The 17,941-nt window shown below is 40.4% G+C and overlaps 1 protein-coding gene across 4 annotated transcripts in view; it reads right to left on the bottom strand.

Annotated features, from left to right (window-relative positions):
* The window catches only part of KCNQ1 (potassium voltage-gated channel subfamily Q member 1), a 334,477-nt gene that overhangs the window by 273,527 nt on the left and 43,009 nt on the right, over positions 1 to 17,941 (bottom strand). For all 4 annotated transcript variants that reach the window (XM_038139094.1, XM_038139097.1, XM_038139095.1 and 1 more), the window contains exon 2: positions 17,633 to 17,723. In XM_038139094.1, coding sequence (XP_037995022.1) covers positions 17,633 to 17,723 — 91 coding nt within the window. The remainder of the gene's footprint in view (positions 1 to 17,632; positions 17,724 to 17,941) is intronic.

Genomic DNA, 17,941 nt, shown 5'->3' on the forward strand with positions numbered 1-17,941 from the left:
GCTTCTGTGTGGCTTGTTTTCTTGTGGTCAAGTCTTTTAAGAGGGGTTGGTTTGGTTTTTAATCTGGCGTGTTTGCCTGTTTACCAGAACCACATTCTCACACTTCAAGGTGTTTTCTGACTTTATTACATAGGGGGGTGCACCCTTTATAGGGGTGCTTTTTGACCCTGGCTGGATACCATCAGAGCCACTCCCTTCCTCAGCTGGTCAGGAGAGAGAAAATATAAGGCTCATGGGTCAAGATAAAGACAGGGAGAGATCAATCACCAGTTACTGTCTTGGGAAGAACAGACTCCACTTGGGAAATGAGTTTACTTTATTACCAATCAGATTAGAGCAAGATAATGAGAAATAAAACTAAATCTTGGAAGAAGGGAGGGGTGGCTGGAAAGTGTTTCAAGGCTGAACTCACTCAAATTCTCTGCCCCCTCTCTGCCAGAGGGGCAGAGGAACCCCAGGAATAGGGGTTGTGGCCATTTCATCACACATGGTTTCTATCCTTTTACACATTGATTACGCAGAAATATGAAAACAGAGTTCTTTACTCTGAATCAGCAGCAATGCTGCACTGAATTGGAAAAGAGCAATAGTTCTGTGAATAACAAAGCTCCACAAAAGGCCACGACTTTATTTCGATTGCACTGAAAAATATAACCAGTAGGTACCTAACCTGGAATTAAAAATCCTTCCCATGCAAGGAGGGAATAAAAGCATCTGTGGATCACCATTTAAATCACAAGTGAAACCTTTGTATCTACTAAACAACAGCGCAACAAGTATTGACATTTAGGGCTTACAAATGCATTTTCAGGACTGATCCGGTCCACATATATTCATGGTACAGCAGGCAGGGAGGATTATAACAAAATGAGCTAAAAATGCTACTTTTCATCTTCTACATGACTTCAAGGTTTGTCATGCTTCACAGGGTTTCCATTGTTAATAATAAATCTATCCCTGCCAGTAGAGTTAATCACACCAGATGAACACACAGAGACTTCACCACACAGGATCACTGATTGCTTCAAAGATCTGAAAGGTGCTCCAAATGTCAGGTGGGATCACACATGAGACTTTCAGGGACAGTTCCTGACCCACAGAGGCAGCCACCTGTTCAGGCTCATGAGAGCCACCTCGCAAAAGAGCACCCACATTAAGCCCACTCTTAGTGCCAATCCAAGCAGCAGCACTACAGGGAGGGCAATCGAAACAAACACAACCCACCAGGCTTCAAAGCAAATCTTGAAAGAAAGAGTTTCATGTAGCTTTTTCAGACCCCTCCACTAGCAGTGTATCTCTCCTTTGGAGTAATAGTAAAATGAAGTTTTGTACAATTCCACCTCACACACAGAAGCAGCAGTCCAAGAATCAAAAGCAAGCTCACAAATATTTTTGTTTCTTCTAGACAAAACCAAATCTCCTCAAACCAGACTGCGGAGAGCAAAGGTCTTTGCAAACACAGTAAATGCCTTTGGCTACTTAAAAGACAATGTTTATTTTACTTCAAAGATTTTTAGACTAAATTACCTTAGAGGAAAAAGTGCAAGCAAAATACCTCTGTCTCCTTTTCTTTCCCCAACTTTTAAAACATGCCAGTTGGTCTAGACCTACATATCACAGGCTAACATAAATAAGAGCATCTTTCATGAAATTTATTTCACAAACAGGAGCTAGACCACTAGACAGATGCAGCAGCTATGTTCTAAACATTCTGGCATCCCTTTTCACCCCTGTTTCCGTTTCCCTGCACCTTCCTTTTGATCTGGCCCCACCCTAGGAGTCAGTCATCTTCCCTGGGGGAGGAAGGGGTGTACTGGCACAGCTTAGCTCTGCCAGATGTTTTGAGGGAAGTTTCATTCCCTCGCTGCTACTTGCTCAAGAGACAGAGCAGGTATTGCTCTGGGCTAAGCTTCCTGCTCACTGGCTCTGGCGGAGCTTTCCAACTTCTGAATTAATACCTAAACTAAGAAGCCAATTCACAGAAGAAAACAGAGGGAGGGTGTATGAGAAGAGATACCCTGTTTGTTTGATGGTTTGGACTCCCATCATTAGTGCCAACAGGCAATTTGTGATTTACAAAATGAGCACAGATCTGGGGAAGTGTCCTTCAGTCAGTCCAGCCTCCTACTGCTTTTATCCTTCACTACTTAAATCTCCACATTATGTTTGGGCCCAAAGCACAAAGGGGCCCCTCATTCACAGCCAACTCCCAGGCACCACCAGGAGCACAAGAAATAGGTGCAGCAATCACAGAAGCACGTTCAGCTCACAGGAAGCCCCGGGTGGGTGTGGATTTCTCTCTTGCTCAAGGACAGGCTTGCCTGCTTTCTTCCAAGGTATTCTCCAGCTAGGAAAGCATGAAGTAAGTACAGGCACATTCCCAGAAAAGCCTGAGAGCCATAAATGCTCTACAGGAGGTAAAAGGCAGATTGCAAATTCTAATGACACTTAGTACATTAACTATTACAGATTTTTCTTTCAAGAACTGACTTTGTCAGGGAGGGTGAGAACCCAGATGTAGACTCTAATGCTTGTTCTTTGTCTTTCCTGCAATCACATCTTATCTTTCCATACTTTGGCCTTTCTTCTTTAAATCATTAAAGGAGACTGGAGAACTGCTTTCTTTGGAATTGGCCCATGAAATAAAAAGCTATATATTCATCTTAGAGACATGCTCAAGCATAATCCCACAACTTTCTGCTGTACTATCATTTTTCTGACTTTTGACGTGAAGACAATGAATCCAGCAGTCTGGCACAGTTTAACATGTGATACAGTTTAAACAAAATTTCTCTCGGGAAAAGGCTTGTCTGGTGACATTGGCAGCACTAGTGACTGTCCCCTAGGGAAGTGGGACAGCCACACACAGATGGGAAATAGCTAGGAAGGGACTACATGGAAGCACTGAAACATTAGACCCTACCTCGTGGCTGAATAGTCAAGTGCGAGGTCCAGATGCTAAAGTCTGAATGTGTTAGCATCACTGTTAGGGAACTGATACTAAGTGACAGATAGATTATATTACATAAAGTTCGATTTCTGGCTGCCCACAATGGCAAACAATTCAAACAAAGGCCTGATAAGCTACTGACAATAAATAAATCAAAGTAAAAAGCACGCTGCTTTGAAACTTTAGCCTTACAGCCAGGAACATTACAGTAAGCTCATTTGTTAAAAGAACTGCTTGATTTTGACCTAATACCACTTTACCAAAGCAACTGAAAATTATTGATTTCCTCTGTTATGAATTGAGATGAATAAAGACCTAAGAGATTACAAATAAAAAGCCTTCTTTGTTCTGTATATCACTTCTGCTATGCTGGTCAGTCAGATGCCATTGTTTTTCCTCCTGCTTCCACAGCACGTGAGAAGCGTCTTACCAGGAAATAAAACAAATCAAGAGGTACAAAACAAAAATATTCCCCAGGATTTTTACTGACTGTTTTCAGCCTTATATCTAGGACTAATAATAAGTATGAAAAACAGTAGCAGTTCTAAAGAATTCCCCCTACTGGTTTAATTTTCATTTCATTTAAAATGTTCACAATATCTTGGGTCATGGAGTCTTTTAAGATAAGGGTTGGGATTAATATTTATATCAAAGTGATTAAAAGACATTTTAATTTTAAAAGGCTGACACTCAAGCAAAGTTGTACTGTGCATGAGAGCCTAGATGCACATTCAGTAAGGCAATACAAGCTCCACCAAATTTTAATTGACATTGGCTTTCTGTGTATTTGGATTCTCCATGCCTTGTAGACTGCTCCAGTCAATAATGATTTTTAAGTTCAAGCGACAGAAAGAATGACAGAAGATACAGTCCCACAAGACAATTTGCAATTCATTAAGAAATTATAATACTCAATAAGTCCCTATTCCAAGAGGTAACAGATAAACAGAAGTGAACTTCATCTGTCATCCAAGCCACCTGAAATTTCTTCCTCCACTTCTTACACCTTTGCATGAAAGGTTTCACTGACAGCATCCACCACCTCCCACCAACTCCTTAAAGCAAAGAGTTTTGCTAAGGGAAAAAGCTTTAACTCCACATGTCCCTTAAACAGTAGAATGAATTAAATACCTGTTACCAACTTTGTCAATGTCTCACCAAATTAGGAAGCAAGGGGAAAGAAACAGCTGTTTCAAGGAATAGACAATTCAGGTTTCTCAGGTAACTGTCATCAGAAAAATGTTTCTCCTGCTTGCCTCCTTGTTTTCTCCATAGCGAACCAATGTTTCTCTATCTAACACCAAGACTATTTGTGATGCCCTCCTGCACTTTTATTCCATTCTGTGTTCCAAGAGGCACAGCAGCAGAATATCCCACTTCTCACCTACTATTTTCCAGATGTTCACCACACCAGATGTAAGTAGCAATAATCCATACATTTGTGGGAAATCTACAGGACCTGCAGAGCTGAAGAGTTGTTACATTAAAAAGACCCTGTTACCTGACTCTACTTAACAGAGATTTAAAGTGCCAGAGGATATTTTTCTGAATAATCACTGATTCCCTTTTCCTAACAAAAAGCACTAGCAACACTGCAGAGAGAAAATTACCAAAAAAACCCCTCCTTACCTTCTATATTTACCAACACTAGTCTCTTCTTTCCAAGTAAAACCTAATTACAGACACAAAATCAGAAGAAATCAGCAGTTAGGGCACAGATCATAGAATCACAGAATGGTTTGGGTTGGATGGGACAGTAAAGATCATCTCTTTCCAACCTGCCTGTCGTGGGCAGGGACACCTTTCACTATCCCAGGTCGCTCAGAGCTCCATGCAGCCTGGCCTTAAACACTGCCAGCGATGGAGCACCCACAGCTTCTCTGGGCAACCTGTGCCAGTGCCTCACCACCCTCACAGTAAAGAATTCCTTCCTAATATCTAATCTAAACCTACTCTCTTTTAGTTTGAGGCCATTCCTCCTTGTCCTGCCATTATATGCTCTTGTGAAAAGTCCCTCTCCATCTTTCCTGTAGCCTCCCTTTAGGCACTGGAAGGCCACAATTAGGTCACCCCAAACCTTCTCTTTTCCAGACTAAATAAAGCTAATTCTCAGCCTTTCCTCCTAGGGAACGTGCTCTGACCATCTTCTTGGACTCCTTCCAACAGGTCCATGCCCTCCCTGTGCTGGGTGAGAGCTGGGTGCAGCACTGCAGGTGAGCCCTCACCAGAGCAGAGCAGAGGGGCAGAATCCCTCCCTCGACCTGCTGCCCAGGGCCCAGCTGGCTTTCTGGGCTGTGAGTGCTCATTACACGTCCGCGAAGATACGACTTGGTTTTAAAGATAGAAACACCCCTGCACATCAGCTACAAAATAACTGGAGCTGCCTGGGACTTGAAAGCTAACAGTCCCCTGTGTCTGAGCACCTAGAAACCAGAGTTCAGCTGCTTTCCAAAAGTCAAATCAACTCATGAAACAGGAGATTCCTTTAATCAGAATTTCTCTTAATGTCTTCACTAGCATTTCAGTACCATGGTTTGTCGACCTTGACAAAGTAAAGATTGACAGACTGCCTGTTTGTTTTGGGAATTGTTCGACAGAATGGACACAGTGTGCATTTTTGTGTGACTTGATGCATGGCTGAGCTTCTCACCTCTGACTCATCAGCCATTAACCTGACAAAATCAATTAAGATGAGGAAAGGAAATTTCACATTATTGCTATACTACTTGAAAGCATTTTTTCTACATCGTAGCATGGAGTTTCCTAGTTCTGTTGCCAAAATATAAATATAGGTCTCTGTTTACAAAGTTATTAATTTCAATTACTGCTGCAAACTTCTGCCACTTAAAGGTCTACAAGATCCCAAATCTATTGCTTCCACCTTATCCAGAGTATCACAAATGTATTAGCAAGCACATACCATTGTAAAGTTGACTTGTATAGTCAGAACCCTGCCTCTAATTTTCTTGGTTTTTTTTTCCTTGTGGATGAGATAACAACTTCCTAAGACAGTTCAGAATTAGGAGTAAGGGAAGAATTATTTCTTTAAATCCTTTTCAACTCTGTTTGCTTTAAAAAGGTGTATGACTCACAGTGGTTAAATATTTAACTGTTTCACTAAAGAGCTGAATCCTAACACGTGAGTACAAAAACATGTGCCATTGCATCTGAAAAATCCCACTCATATCCAAGGAGCATTTTACAATTTTATATATATGTATTAATATATACAGAAACACACGTTAAGAATTTATAAGGTAAGTTGCTGTTTTGAGACTATTCTACATACACATTTAGTATTCTGTGTAGAGATATGTGGGAGTTGGGGCTTGGTTGCGTGGGTGTTTTTTTCCCTTTTTATCAAAAAAAAATGCACTAATTCAACCCCAAATGTGCCTGTTATTGTATTAATAATAATGATGACATAATAGTACAATTATACCCTCTGGGACTAGGCTACACTGACATGTGCAACCACGTGCCCACCATCACTTCAAAGACAGAAAGAGATTGAAGATACTACCCCACCCTGCTGCTCATTCCTGCACTTCTCATCTTGGAGATTACCACCCACAAAGCTGAACAATGGTAACCTGTTGTGGAAGGGCTCTTTGCCCTCTTTGTTACCACCACAGTAGGTTTAACCACCTTTGGTGGCAAAAATAAAAAAGGCTTTCTGGGGCAGCTGGGCACTGCAGCAGACTGTGAAAGTGAACACAGTCCAATCAGTTCCCACCCCCAGGCAGGCCTGCAGCAAAGAGCTAGCAGATGACTGCTTCCTAAGATTTCCAGAGAGACGTGCATCTGCAAACCTACCTGCACCCTGCCTGTTCTAGCTGAGTTGGAACAAAACAGCTTTTGTTTGTCGAGATGGCCCAGCTGCCAACTCGGGTTCAATAACCAGCTCTGGATTATGATAGGCAGGTCTAGACCTATAGGATAAATTTAATCTCAGCCAAGTTGGCCTCAATCAGCTGACAGGCTGCAACCCTGCTGTCCTGCAGCAAAACAGATGAAAAGTAAACATAAAATGCTACTTAATTCATTATTCAGTCAAAGCAATACATGAGAGGCACATGCTTCAGCGTGTAAAGTAAGAGCCAAAATCTCAGCTTTCGGGGACAAAAAAAAAAAAAAAAAAAAAAAAAAAAATCAAACCAAAACCTTCACAGTTCTAAGTTAAGAAATGAGACAAGAAGTTAAATATATTTTCCTTTTCAGTGTTGTGACTGCTGAGGCACATCAGCCAACCAGAATGCTTGGAGCAGGCCAAAGCTGGGACTTCTGGAAGTCGAGTTTTCTCTGCCTCAGTGCCTGGCTGTGCAACAGCCCACTCAGAACTTCCTTCCCCTTACATTTTCAACCACTTTGTTTGGGCTGCAAAGCCTATGAGGATAGGAGCTATCTTTCAGAGCATGTGGCTCCACACTCTACTAGGTGTTGTACTCAATCTTTCAGGCAGGGCTGTAATGGAAACAACAATAATGTCCTTTCTCAGAAGAATAACACATGAGTCTGCTTGTAAATTGTGTTGCAGATAAAGTTTCCATCACACTTTTAACTATCAAAAGCTAACAAATCTTACTCTACAGTTCCACAAACAGTTTAAGCCAGAACTGTTGCCAAAAGAAGCAATTTCATCTGGCCAAAAAAAAGGTTAATTTGAACCCATCTGGGTTCTCCAAGGCAATTGACAACAGAGCTGCATAAATGCTTGTGTTGGCAGAAGGAATGGAGCAGCAGGATCATTTCTTCAGGTGGCAGTGCCAGTTTATGTAGGCTGAAACCCCCTCTCGAAAGTGCAGCCCGGGTTCTCTGAAGGATTTATCTCACAAAGCCAACTTAGAGTGGAAAAGCTATGGATCACCCGATTTTACACATAAAACTGCTAATATTCACCTCCCAAGAACGCTGCGAGGTTAAGCACACTTGTGTTTGTAAGGCATTGCACAAGTAAGATTAGTAAATATTTAATTTTCTCTCCTCCCTTTCCCCCAGCCTTGGCCACTGAGTATAACTCATTCCGAGCTCCATATACTAAATCAATGACTTGGAGCAGCTCCTAGAAGGTAGCTGTCAAGCTCCCTGCCTGTGGGCCAGATGGAGGTCAGTCATCACACACACACAATCCAACTAAAAACTGGACTGCAGTGCTGCAGCCAAAACAGCATCCAAAGGCATTGTACCCACCCGTGCTGCGGGGAACCACGGAACAGACAAATCACCTCCACAGCAGACACCCTTTCTCACCTTGATCTGGGGAACAGCTGCAGAGGAATAAAGGACAAGCAAATCAACTCCTTTTTTGCATGCGTCCCACGTGTGAACACATCCTGTCAAACTGACAGAAACAACAGCGAAAAAGGGAGTTTCTGAAAGGTGCCTAAATAAGGATGTTAACAACATGCTGGAGGAAAAAAAGAGGCAGCCTCAGTGTCATTAGCATAAGGGAAACCATCAAAGTGAGGCAGCACATAGCCTGCTTTCACAGACTGGGTGTGAAAACAGGCATTTTGGTTATTTTGTTAGTACTTCAAAGTCCAACTGTTTTTGAGTGCCAGTAACAGCTCTTGGTTCCCCAACATCTCAAAAACATGCTCCAGGTCCATGGGTTAGGTGGAAATATCTGATGTAAGCAATGCACTAAGGTACAGGTCCCAGAAATCAGTGACCAGCGGGGATACCTGAGCACTGCAGAGGTTTTAGGACATTTATCCCAATATCTGGGATATACATAATATATGGTCCCTAGAGGGAACTCAGAAGCCTACAGAACTTACTCTGCTTCAGAGTCTCTGACTGCTGTGGCTACCAGGGCACATGGGCACCCATCCTTGTTTGCTCCCAAGGCACGGGACACGCCACGAGCACGGAAAGGAAAAGGCAGCATGTGGCAGCTCCCTGGGCTATCAACACCTCTCCAGCAGCTCAGTACAAACACCATGTTCTGAGCTCCACAATTAAATTCAGTTCTTTTATAAGCTGAGATAAAATATAAATGCCTAGGCTAAGTACTACTAGCCACTGAATCAACAGCTCTAAACTTTCACAAGGCCTTTCTGATTACTGAGATAAAGTAGAATTGGGCCTCATAGTACAACAGGAGCAATCCTAGAAACTCTTTGTGCAAGACAAGTTGAACACAACTCATGCTTCAGTCATGATGACATTTTTTTATACCAACAAAATAAAAGTAAATTAGATAAAAATACATTTAAAACATTAAATGTGAGATAAATACAGTTTGCAGTTATATAAATCAAACTCGTGCTTCCTAGGTTACCCCTAAGTACAAGCAGACTCTGTTGAAGAAATCTTTCCTATTACATCCTGATCCTGTTAATATTTATGCACACAGGAAGCTCCACTGAAGTCATGATGACGACTCCTACACACCAAGTTAAACACACTGCAAAACTGCAAGTCTGGTGCCATAAAAACTTCACTTAAAAACATAGAACATAATTTAGTTGCCTCTGCACATATATATTTAAGAAAAAAACAGCCAGCATACAGTCTTGCCTTTTTTCCCCCCTGGAAGGCAAGGAGTCACCTCCCCGTCCAAAGCCATGGAATAAACTCTCAATAGGGCAAAACTGCCAGAGGCAGTTAATACAAATACAAACACAAACTCAATACAAATGAAATCCAGCTAGAAGTGTTTTTTTCTTCAAATTATTGATGAAAGAAGAAACATTCTATATATAAATACACATGTAAAGAAGCATATACATAAATACATATGAAGAGATAAGAGTATTCTCCCATGTTGTTGCTCTCTATCTATGCACAAAGCCAGATACTTGCCACTTTTTTCATGGCCTGGCAAATTTCTAACAGGATGTTCATTTACTCATTGTCCTTCCAAGAGCAGTTAGATCTCAGTGCCGAGATGCACTCTGCTCCTGTCAAACACAGAAGTCAAGAAACAAAATAAGGAAGCTTTTTAAAAAATAAACTCAAAGAAGTTTACTTTAGAGACTGCCAAGAAAAAGAAAGCCACCAAGAAGCCCAGTTGATTTGGGGTTTTTAGCCAGTTAATTGAACCCACTTAACCCAACATTGCAAAATAAAGTTCTTAATACACTCAATTTAAGTTATTTTCTCTCTACTAACTCCGGGAAGCTCCTTTCTTCTTAGGCACTGGCACTCGCTGCTTTTCTGCACTACAGTTACACCACACCTGCAGAGCTTATTCCAGTTCTGCCTACCAAGGGCCACTTAAAGCCATTCAAGAGCCACCAGCAAGAGACAGCTGGCAAATTCAAACCTGTCTCGGTAGTCTATCATATGTAATCAATTGCAAATAGAACTTCAACAGACTCATCCCATTATTTCCTAGCTAATTCCCCCTGGGAAAACAAGCCAGCAACTCCCACTTTGAATCATGAAGCTAGTTTTGCCCCATCTCTCCTCCCAGCCTCTCCCTTTCCCCTCCCTTTGCCTCAGTTCACGGCACTGTTTCAGTTTTTCAGCTTGATATCCGTTATGTTATGTCAGCTGTTACATTACGCTTAAAACAATAGACTCCAGCTGGCTGAGGTCAGATGTGAAAACAAGGACCTAACAAAGCCAGAGACCCTCCAGTTATACTGAAATTGAGATACACACTGAATGTAGCACTTAATGACAAACTACTTTCCAGACATTTGGGCAAAGCATAAAGGAAACACCTGTCACTGCAAACATTACACACTAATCCAGATAAACCCTAAATTTAAAAATCTTTCTTTTCACTGCTTGGCTATAGCATGCACCAGTATTCCACAGTTTTAAATTTTTTTTCCTAGATGGAATTTGTATTAGTCTGCTTGTTTACTAAAATAATAAATAGTGAGAAATATGTATAATTTCAAAGAAAATATGTTTACTATGCTTCTTTTGGAGTTTACCAAGCTGATGTTCCAAGTTTGGCACGGATTTACACCCCAGGAAAGTTTAGTCAAACTTTAACCCTTAAGTAGGAAGCTTGACAAAAGTGAATAATAAATGTAACTGTGAATGAAACATGTCATTTTCAGTGATGGCATTTTCTTATCTGCACCTTTGAACACAATTTATTGGAATGTACCTATTCTTAAAAATAAAGAAACAAAACACTGTGTGAATTATGAAGGGAAATACGAGCTCCTGGGAACAGGTGAAAAACTAGTAACTCCAGAGAACATCTCTTATTTATCAAAACCCTGCATCCAATTTAAAAGCAGTGTTTCCTGAAAACTCTCACATTACCGCAGCTCGTGCCTGACAGGCTGGGCTGCTCGCTGTGTGCAAAAGGACAGCGTGGCACCCTGCTCCCTTTGGTCTCTGGCAGAGACCCCCGGGCTGCCAGGGAGGGAGATCACCGTGTCAGATCATGCGGGCCACCACGCAGCCAGCAGACGGCACCAATCCATCAGCGGGGCCTTGTGCTGGCCCACAATCTGCCACCAGCCCCACCCGGAGCTCAGGGAAGGATGCTCTTCCCAGAGCCCATCTTGGACTTCAGAGTGCGAGTCCCAAAAAATGCCTGGTACTTCACAGCCACCTCATCCCAATGGGGACAAACGCTAAATTCCTTCATGCACAGGGATGTAGATGCAGACTTCATTTTAAATGGCAGTGTTCAGTTATGTCACCACACAGCTCCAGGTACAGAAATCCCAGAGAAGGGATTTTTCTTTTCTTTTCATAGAAAAGGCAGACGTAATCCATTTTCTACAGCCAAGCCACTCCATTGTAGCAGACTAAAATGAGAATTCAAACCCACAATGTGGACCTTTCTAGATGAAAGGTCTGGATACATGTAAAAAGAGATGTAGGGTTTTTTTTCTGTACAAACTGCTGCTTATTCTTATCATACACATCTAAAGGCCATTCCTGGTGTTAACATTAGAGAAATTTAGAAAAATAAACTTTTTCTTTTATCCCAACTGAATAGGAAACATCTAATAATACCAAGAGTGTACCTAGGGCATAACATTTTGGAAGTCTTTCTGTGCTTTAACAAGTTCAAGAACTTTTTCTTTCTCCTCCATGCAAACACTTGCCCAATTCATTTCACTGAAAGCATTAATTGTTCTTTTTTTTTTTTTCTAAAAGCCATCCACATGATGAGCAATAAAGTAGACCAAACGGCATGAATTTTGAGGCTCCACCACAAAGTTGCCAGAGTTTTCTCTGGCACCAGTGTTTACATGGCCCTTTTCTCCCATCTCTCTCCACAAATTATGATTGCTAATTACTCGTATAAAATTCCCCAAGCCCATGTGGAAAAACATTTCTTTATTAAGAGCTCACTTCTTCCAAAATATATTTTTATCTAGTTCAGGACACCCTTCAAGGTCAGGAGCAGCCACTCCAGGAGAACACAGCGTGGGCCAATGCTGCCCTCTGCAGATTTTAAAGGGAAACTCCAGCGCTCTACAAGGTTTTGATTTTTAGCACATGTCTAAACAAAACCAGTTCATCTCTCCCTTACCGGTCTTAGCATGCTTTCATTCCTCTTCAACTCAGATTTCATCTACACCAAACCAGAGCAAGAGGCTTGTCTTGAATTTTTTTTTTTTTTAATAAGAAAGCACCCATTTAATGAAATTGGTTCAGCTGTCCTGAACAGACAGCCTTATTTCCACTTTAGGAGCATCTGATTTGGCTCCCTTTGACCTGTTCAAAACGGACATAAAGCAGAATTTAAGCACATTCACGCAACCTTCTGAACTAAATGAATTAAATCCTTTTAACATCACATTTACACTAAGTGCATAACTCTCTTCTGCAGGCCAGGGGAGTTGACAAGGGATTGCTTTGAGAACAGCTGGAACAAGTTAAGATCTTACTACCAGCAACCTTTCAAACCAAGGCAGCTGATTTTGCAGCGAGGCAGATTAGAAGCCCTCACGTTATCTGCCAGCACAGTTCAGCCACAAACATCACAATCAGGGGCTGAAATGCAGCCAGAAACACCTGGGTGCACATTCAGGGCAAGAGCCCTGTTCCAGCTACTCCTCATACTGTTACCTCATTAAAAGAGGGGAGGGCAATTTTAATTTCTAATCATGTTTTCTGAGCCTTCAAATCACTCACAGCTGGCATTGTTCCTACAAACTAAAATGTAAAGAAGCCAGCTTTGACTGAAAGCTGGGATTCTCCACTTCAGCTGTCAGTGGAGTGACAGAAAGAAAAGGCTGCAGTGAGTGACTCCCTGGACAGGTCTTTCTGCAGGTCCAACAAAAGAAAAAGATTAAAGACCATAAATCCACCAGACACATCTTCTACACCAGCTGGCCTCACTTTGGGTCAGACCAGGGGACATTGCTGAGGCTGCACGGACAAATTTTTCACTTTCTCAGCTACAGCTGTTCTTCAGAGTCTGTAGACTGGATTAATCTGTAGAGCTGTCACCAGGCATCTTTGGCAGATATTAAATTCATTTAATTTTTCAAAAGGATGAAAATGCACCAATGCAGATGGTGAGTCTGCATTTTGGCCTTCTTTAGCAAGGGATATTATCAGGAAAGAAAACTGCTGCAACTGTGTATTCTCTGTGAAGACCACCTTCAGAAGCAAAAACTGTCAGTGTTTTCCTCTTTCTTTCTCAAAAGACCCACAAAACATTCCAGCAAACAAAAGCCAAGGTTTATACTCAAACCATTCTAGTAAAAAAAGCAATATAAACTAGATTTCCTATGGCCTAGACTCTGTACCAGGTTCTCATAATTGTAGGAATAATTTCAATGCCAATAAAGTAAATGTTAATAATTATGGTGATAATGTTAAAAAACTGTTAATAAATCTATTGCCTTTTATTTTCATTTGTAATTTTTGAAGTTTAAATATTGTTTAATCTCTTTGGTAAGAAGCATGCTAAAGTAGAAAAGGAACTTTAAAGAGAAAGCTGGAAAGAGTTTATAGTTTCATCATAAAAACACAGCTTTTTCTTCTTTTTCTTTTTATTTGGCGGGAATCGATATTGAAATGAGATTCCTACCAGAAAATAGCTTTTTCAGGCACACCAAATATCCCTTGGTTCAGCAGAATATTTAATCCCCTTGGATCAGGCACTTGGATTTTCTTAGATCATGCTGAGATAACAGCATTCTGCTGTGTTCTGGCACCATAAAATCCTTGCTTATGAAAATAAAAGAAAAATATGGCCTCTCTGGGAACATACATCTCTGCACTACTTTTTTCCATAGTTTAGACATTGTAGTCTCAGAATCAATTTTTACCCTGATATACCACATTCCCTTTATGAGTCATGGCAAAAGCTCTCCCGCACCACTGTTTTACACGGGCCAAGTGTACACAGGACTCTTCAAAATGATGATGCTTTCACAGCCTTGGCTCAGACTCCAGCTCACGCTGGGCAAGTGCCAACGAGTAACTGGAGTCAAACCCCCTCCGACAGCACCATCTAGTGAAAAAAAAAGAGAAAATAAACACATGCAAATTTAAACAGTTTTCACTGCATTCTGGAAACGAACAAAAGGCCAATTCTCTCCTAATCTCCCATTACAACTGCATTTAGGTATAGCTTTCATCAAGGCTCTTTGCCTCGTGAAGTGTGGTGACAAGTAGAGAAAGATTCAGCGGCTAATTGTAAGCTTTTTGTCTAAATCTGGAACACCACTTGGAACACATATAAACTTGCCCCTGTTTATTTTTCCAGTGCTAAGCTTGTGTTTTTCTTGCTTTTATGAGAAATAGAAGCGTTTTTTGATGCTTTTAAATTATTGATAGCATAACATCTTCTGTTTCGTGCTGTGCTAGTGGGAGGTGATATTTTAAGACATGCAGCTCCAGAATAAAATCAAAATAATATATTTTGATAGACTACAAAATAATGTATTTTTATATACTACACGAAATTGGTTTTTCCACCCAGTTTCGAACTGAAACTGCCACAACATATAATCTCAACAATTCTGTAGCTTTTATTTTCATGTTATTGTAATATCTTGTATGACTACATTAGTAAAGCATTAAATTCTTCTTCATGAAAAAGGGCACACAGCTTCTATCTGTAACTTCAATGTGACCAGGCTCCCTGCTTTCAAAAAGACTACCTGCTGAAATTATGCAGGTGCTCAGATATTTTACAGGGTCAGGGCCAAATACTTTGGCTATTTGGAGGAAATAAAGCAGTATAGCTATTAACTGTGAGTGCTTTTAATAGTTTTGTTTAATTAGTATTCCAGTCAGGAGGAAGAGATTCTGTTCTTTTCTTCAGTGCCATGCAACTCCAGTTTCATGGACTTACTCGAGGTCTCAAACCACAAACTCTACATGGCCAAAGTTCCTTCATTCCCAGTTAAGCCCAAGCAAAAGCCATCTTCAGGATTCCCATACTCCTGGTACTCTGCTGCCCCTTTGAGCTCTGTCTCATTCAGTATTATTTTGTCAATCAAATTCCTTGCCTTCCTTTTCTCACCTACAATGACAATGTTACCTACTTGAATTATCTGGCTCCAAATAAAGATCATTACTGTCAAATAATTAAAAATCCTTCTACAGACACAAAAAAAGAAATTAATTCCTATTGCAGAGCAGTAGAAAGAATGCTCTCCTAAGCTTTCATTTCTCCTTACAGCACCATTTGGTTTGGAAGCTTGCACTCTGACTTTTCCAGTTTTGTATCTTAATCCCTACATGCTGTTACACTTTCTTTTACTTCCTTCTTTCCATTTTACAGTCTCTCTTCAACCAGCCCTCTGTGCTTAAATCTCACCCTAAGAATTCAGTTACATCTACTTTTGACAACTTGTAAAAAGTAAACAAAAGTAAAACAACTTCTTTGACTTTAAGGTAGCTGAGTACCTTAAAGTCAAAGAAACATCTCTTAAGAAATAAGAGGAAATTTCACTGGGTAGATGCCAACAGGAGTGAGATTCTGACATTTATATTTGTGTTTCAAGATGCCACAACTCCTTGGAAAGTCCCACTGAAACTGGTTAGAGCAGGGAGCACATCAGCCCATCTACTGCTTTGGATGGATGGCTCCCCATAATCCCCACAGGTTTCGTCAAAGTTACCACAGTTAATCCTTTAAGAAAACAGTATCAGCCTCTGCCAATATTGAACAAACAGACAACTGCTCATTTCCCGTGAAACCCATGCCAGTGGGATTTCAATTTTAGAAATTACCCACCGTTTTTCTCACTATGTAGAACAGGAACACCGATACATCATTCACCAATTCCCTCACTGCTTAGACAGGATGATCATACAGAACAGTAGAAATACACAATCCTGGATAATCCACACACTGTGTGTAATCCTGAACGCTTTGCACGCACCTCACACTGCCAGATACAGACAACACACGCTGAACAAACCAAAACAAACTCCATGATTCCACTGGGTGGGGGCAGAGAATGAAACCTTACTAGTTATGTTGTCACTAGAAGGCGTTTCACTGAGACAACGCACATGTCAAGTATTATGATATATTGCAAAGGTGAGTGAGACATTACCAGGAGTTAAATTCATCACAGACATCGGCAGAAGTTTTGGATTAAAAAACCCTACTAGTTATACAGTTAAAAAAAAAAAAAAAAAAAAAAAAAACAAAACAAATTAAATCTGTACAAAAGAGAAAATGCCAAACCACAAAAAAAATTGTAATGAATGCAGAAATAAATGTATGGATGCTCTTAGCTGGCACTAGTTATGTTACACCTAGGAGTTCAAACACCTTACAAGTTAGTTAAAAATAATATACAGGAATGAAAGCACTTATTACAGAAATAGTATGATTTACACTAAATTTAGTATGCTTATTCTTACAGCATTCATATTAGGTATAGAACATTAGCATATCTAATAGATAAATAGACAAAAACTATTAGAATTGGTGTGGGTATTAAGTGAACTTCATGCAAATAGTGGTAATACACTTAATGATATTACTGAAGCATTGCTATAATACCTGTTTTGAACAAACATTTAAATTGCTAGTTAGCATTTTCTCGATAAAGTGACAGCATTTCCAAGAGTTAAATAATGGCCTTTTATTTATAAGCACAAAGAAATCAATGATTTAGCAGGAGGTATCCCACTGCTGAGGTACAGCAAATTCATAAAAAGTTTGGATGTTTAAAATCATGCCTCTCCAACCTCAAAACTAAGGCTCTTCAATGAAATCTAGGCTGGCAGGACACAAATACTCCTGAAGCATTTGTTGAAACATCTATGCTGCAGCAGGGGTGTACTATAACCTCAGTGACTGTATTTTCTCTACTGAGGTGAAACAGCATAATACAGGTAGAGCAAGTTGTCTTAAAAGTCAATGGACATGAGTTTTCCACTTTTGAAAACAAAGCTGGAAATGACATCAACTAAGTGAAAAGACTTCCATTTACTTTTTTCCCCTGCTGTGGCCAGGTGTCTGGTCTTCAGTACGGCTGAAAAAACTATTAACCCAAGCAATAGGAGGGATTCAAGATTAATTAGAATAACTGTATGTGTTGGACACACCACGGGTGTCCTCAGTATAGGCCACAGAAGGTACCACTTCATTTTTGGGTTACCATGACTTTTTGAATTTCTGTAGCTTTGCAGACTCATTAGGGAAAAGCAGAAAAGTCTCCTGTCAATTAAACCACAAGGAACATTTTGTTTGATATGGTGTTAGCTCAGGAGATCAGAATTTTCCCATTGAGAACAAACACACATCAATCACATTAATGTCCATGTACATACCATCCAAAACAATGTCCCTGTAGCAAGAGCTGCATACTGCTCAATTGTAGAAAGCACACTGAAGATAAGGCATATCAGCACAATAAGGAAGCTGCAAATGAAAAGAAATTAAACAATTAAAATAATGTAATGCAGTGTAATAACCTATAGGGAGAATAGATAATTATGCCATCACAAATCATCTGATACACTGAAATGTCATTGGTATTGGATTATCCCTAAACACAGCTGGTAAGTGTTGTACGACCCTGCTTTCTGTTAGATAGTTTATTTCTCTTCAGACACTGAGGTTCTGGGTTGGACACTATC

Source organism: Motacilla alba, chromosome 5 (genome assembly GCF_015832195.1).
Source record: "Motacilla alba alba isolate MOTALB_02 chromosome 5, Motacilla_alba_V1.0_pri, whole genome shotgun sequence".
Classification (NCBI taxonomy): domain Eukaryota; kingdom Metazoa; phylum Chordata; class Aves; order Passeriformes; family Motacillidae; genus Motacilla; species Motacilla alba.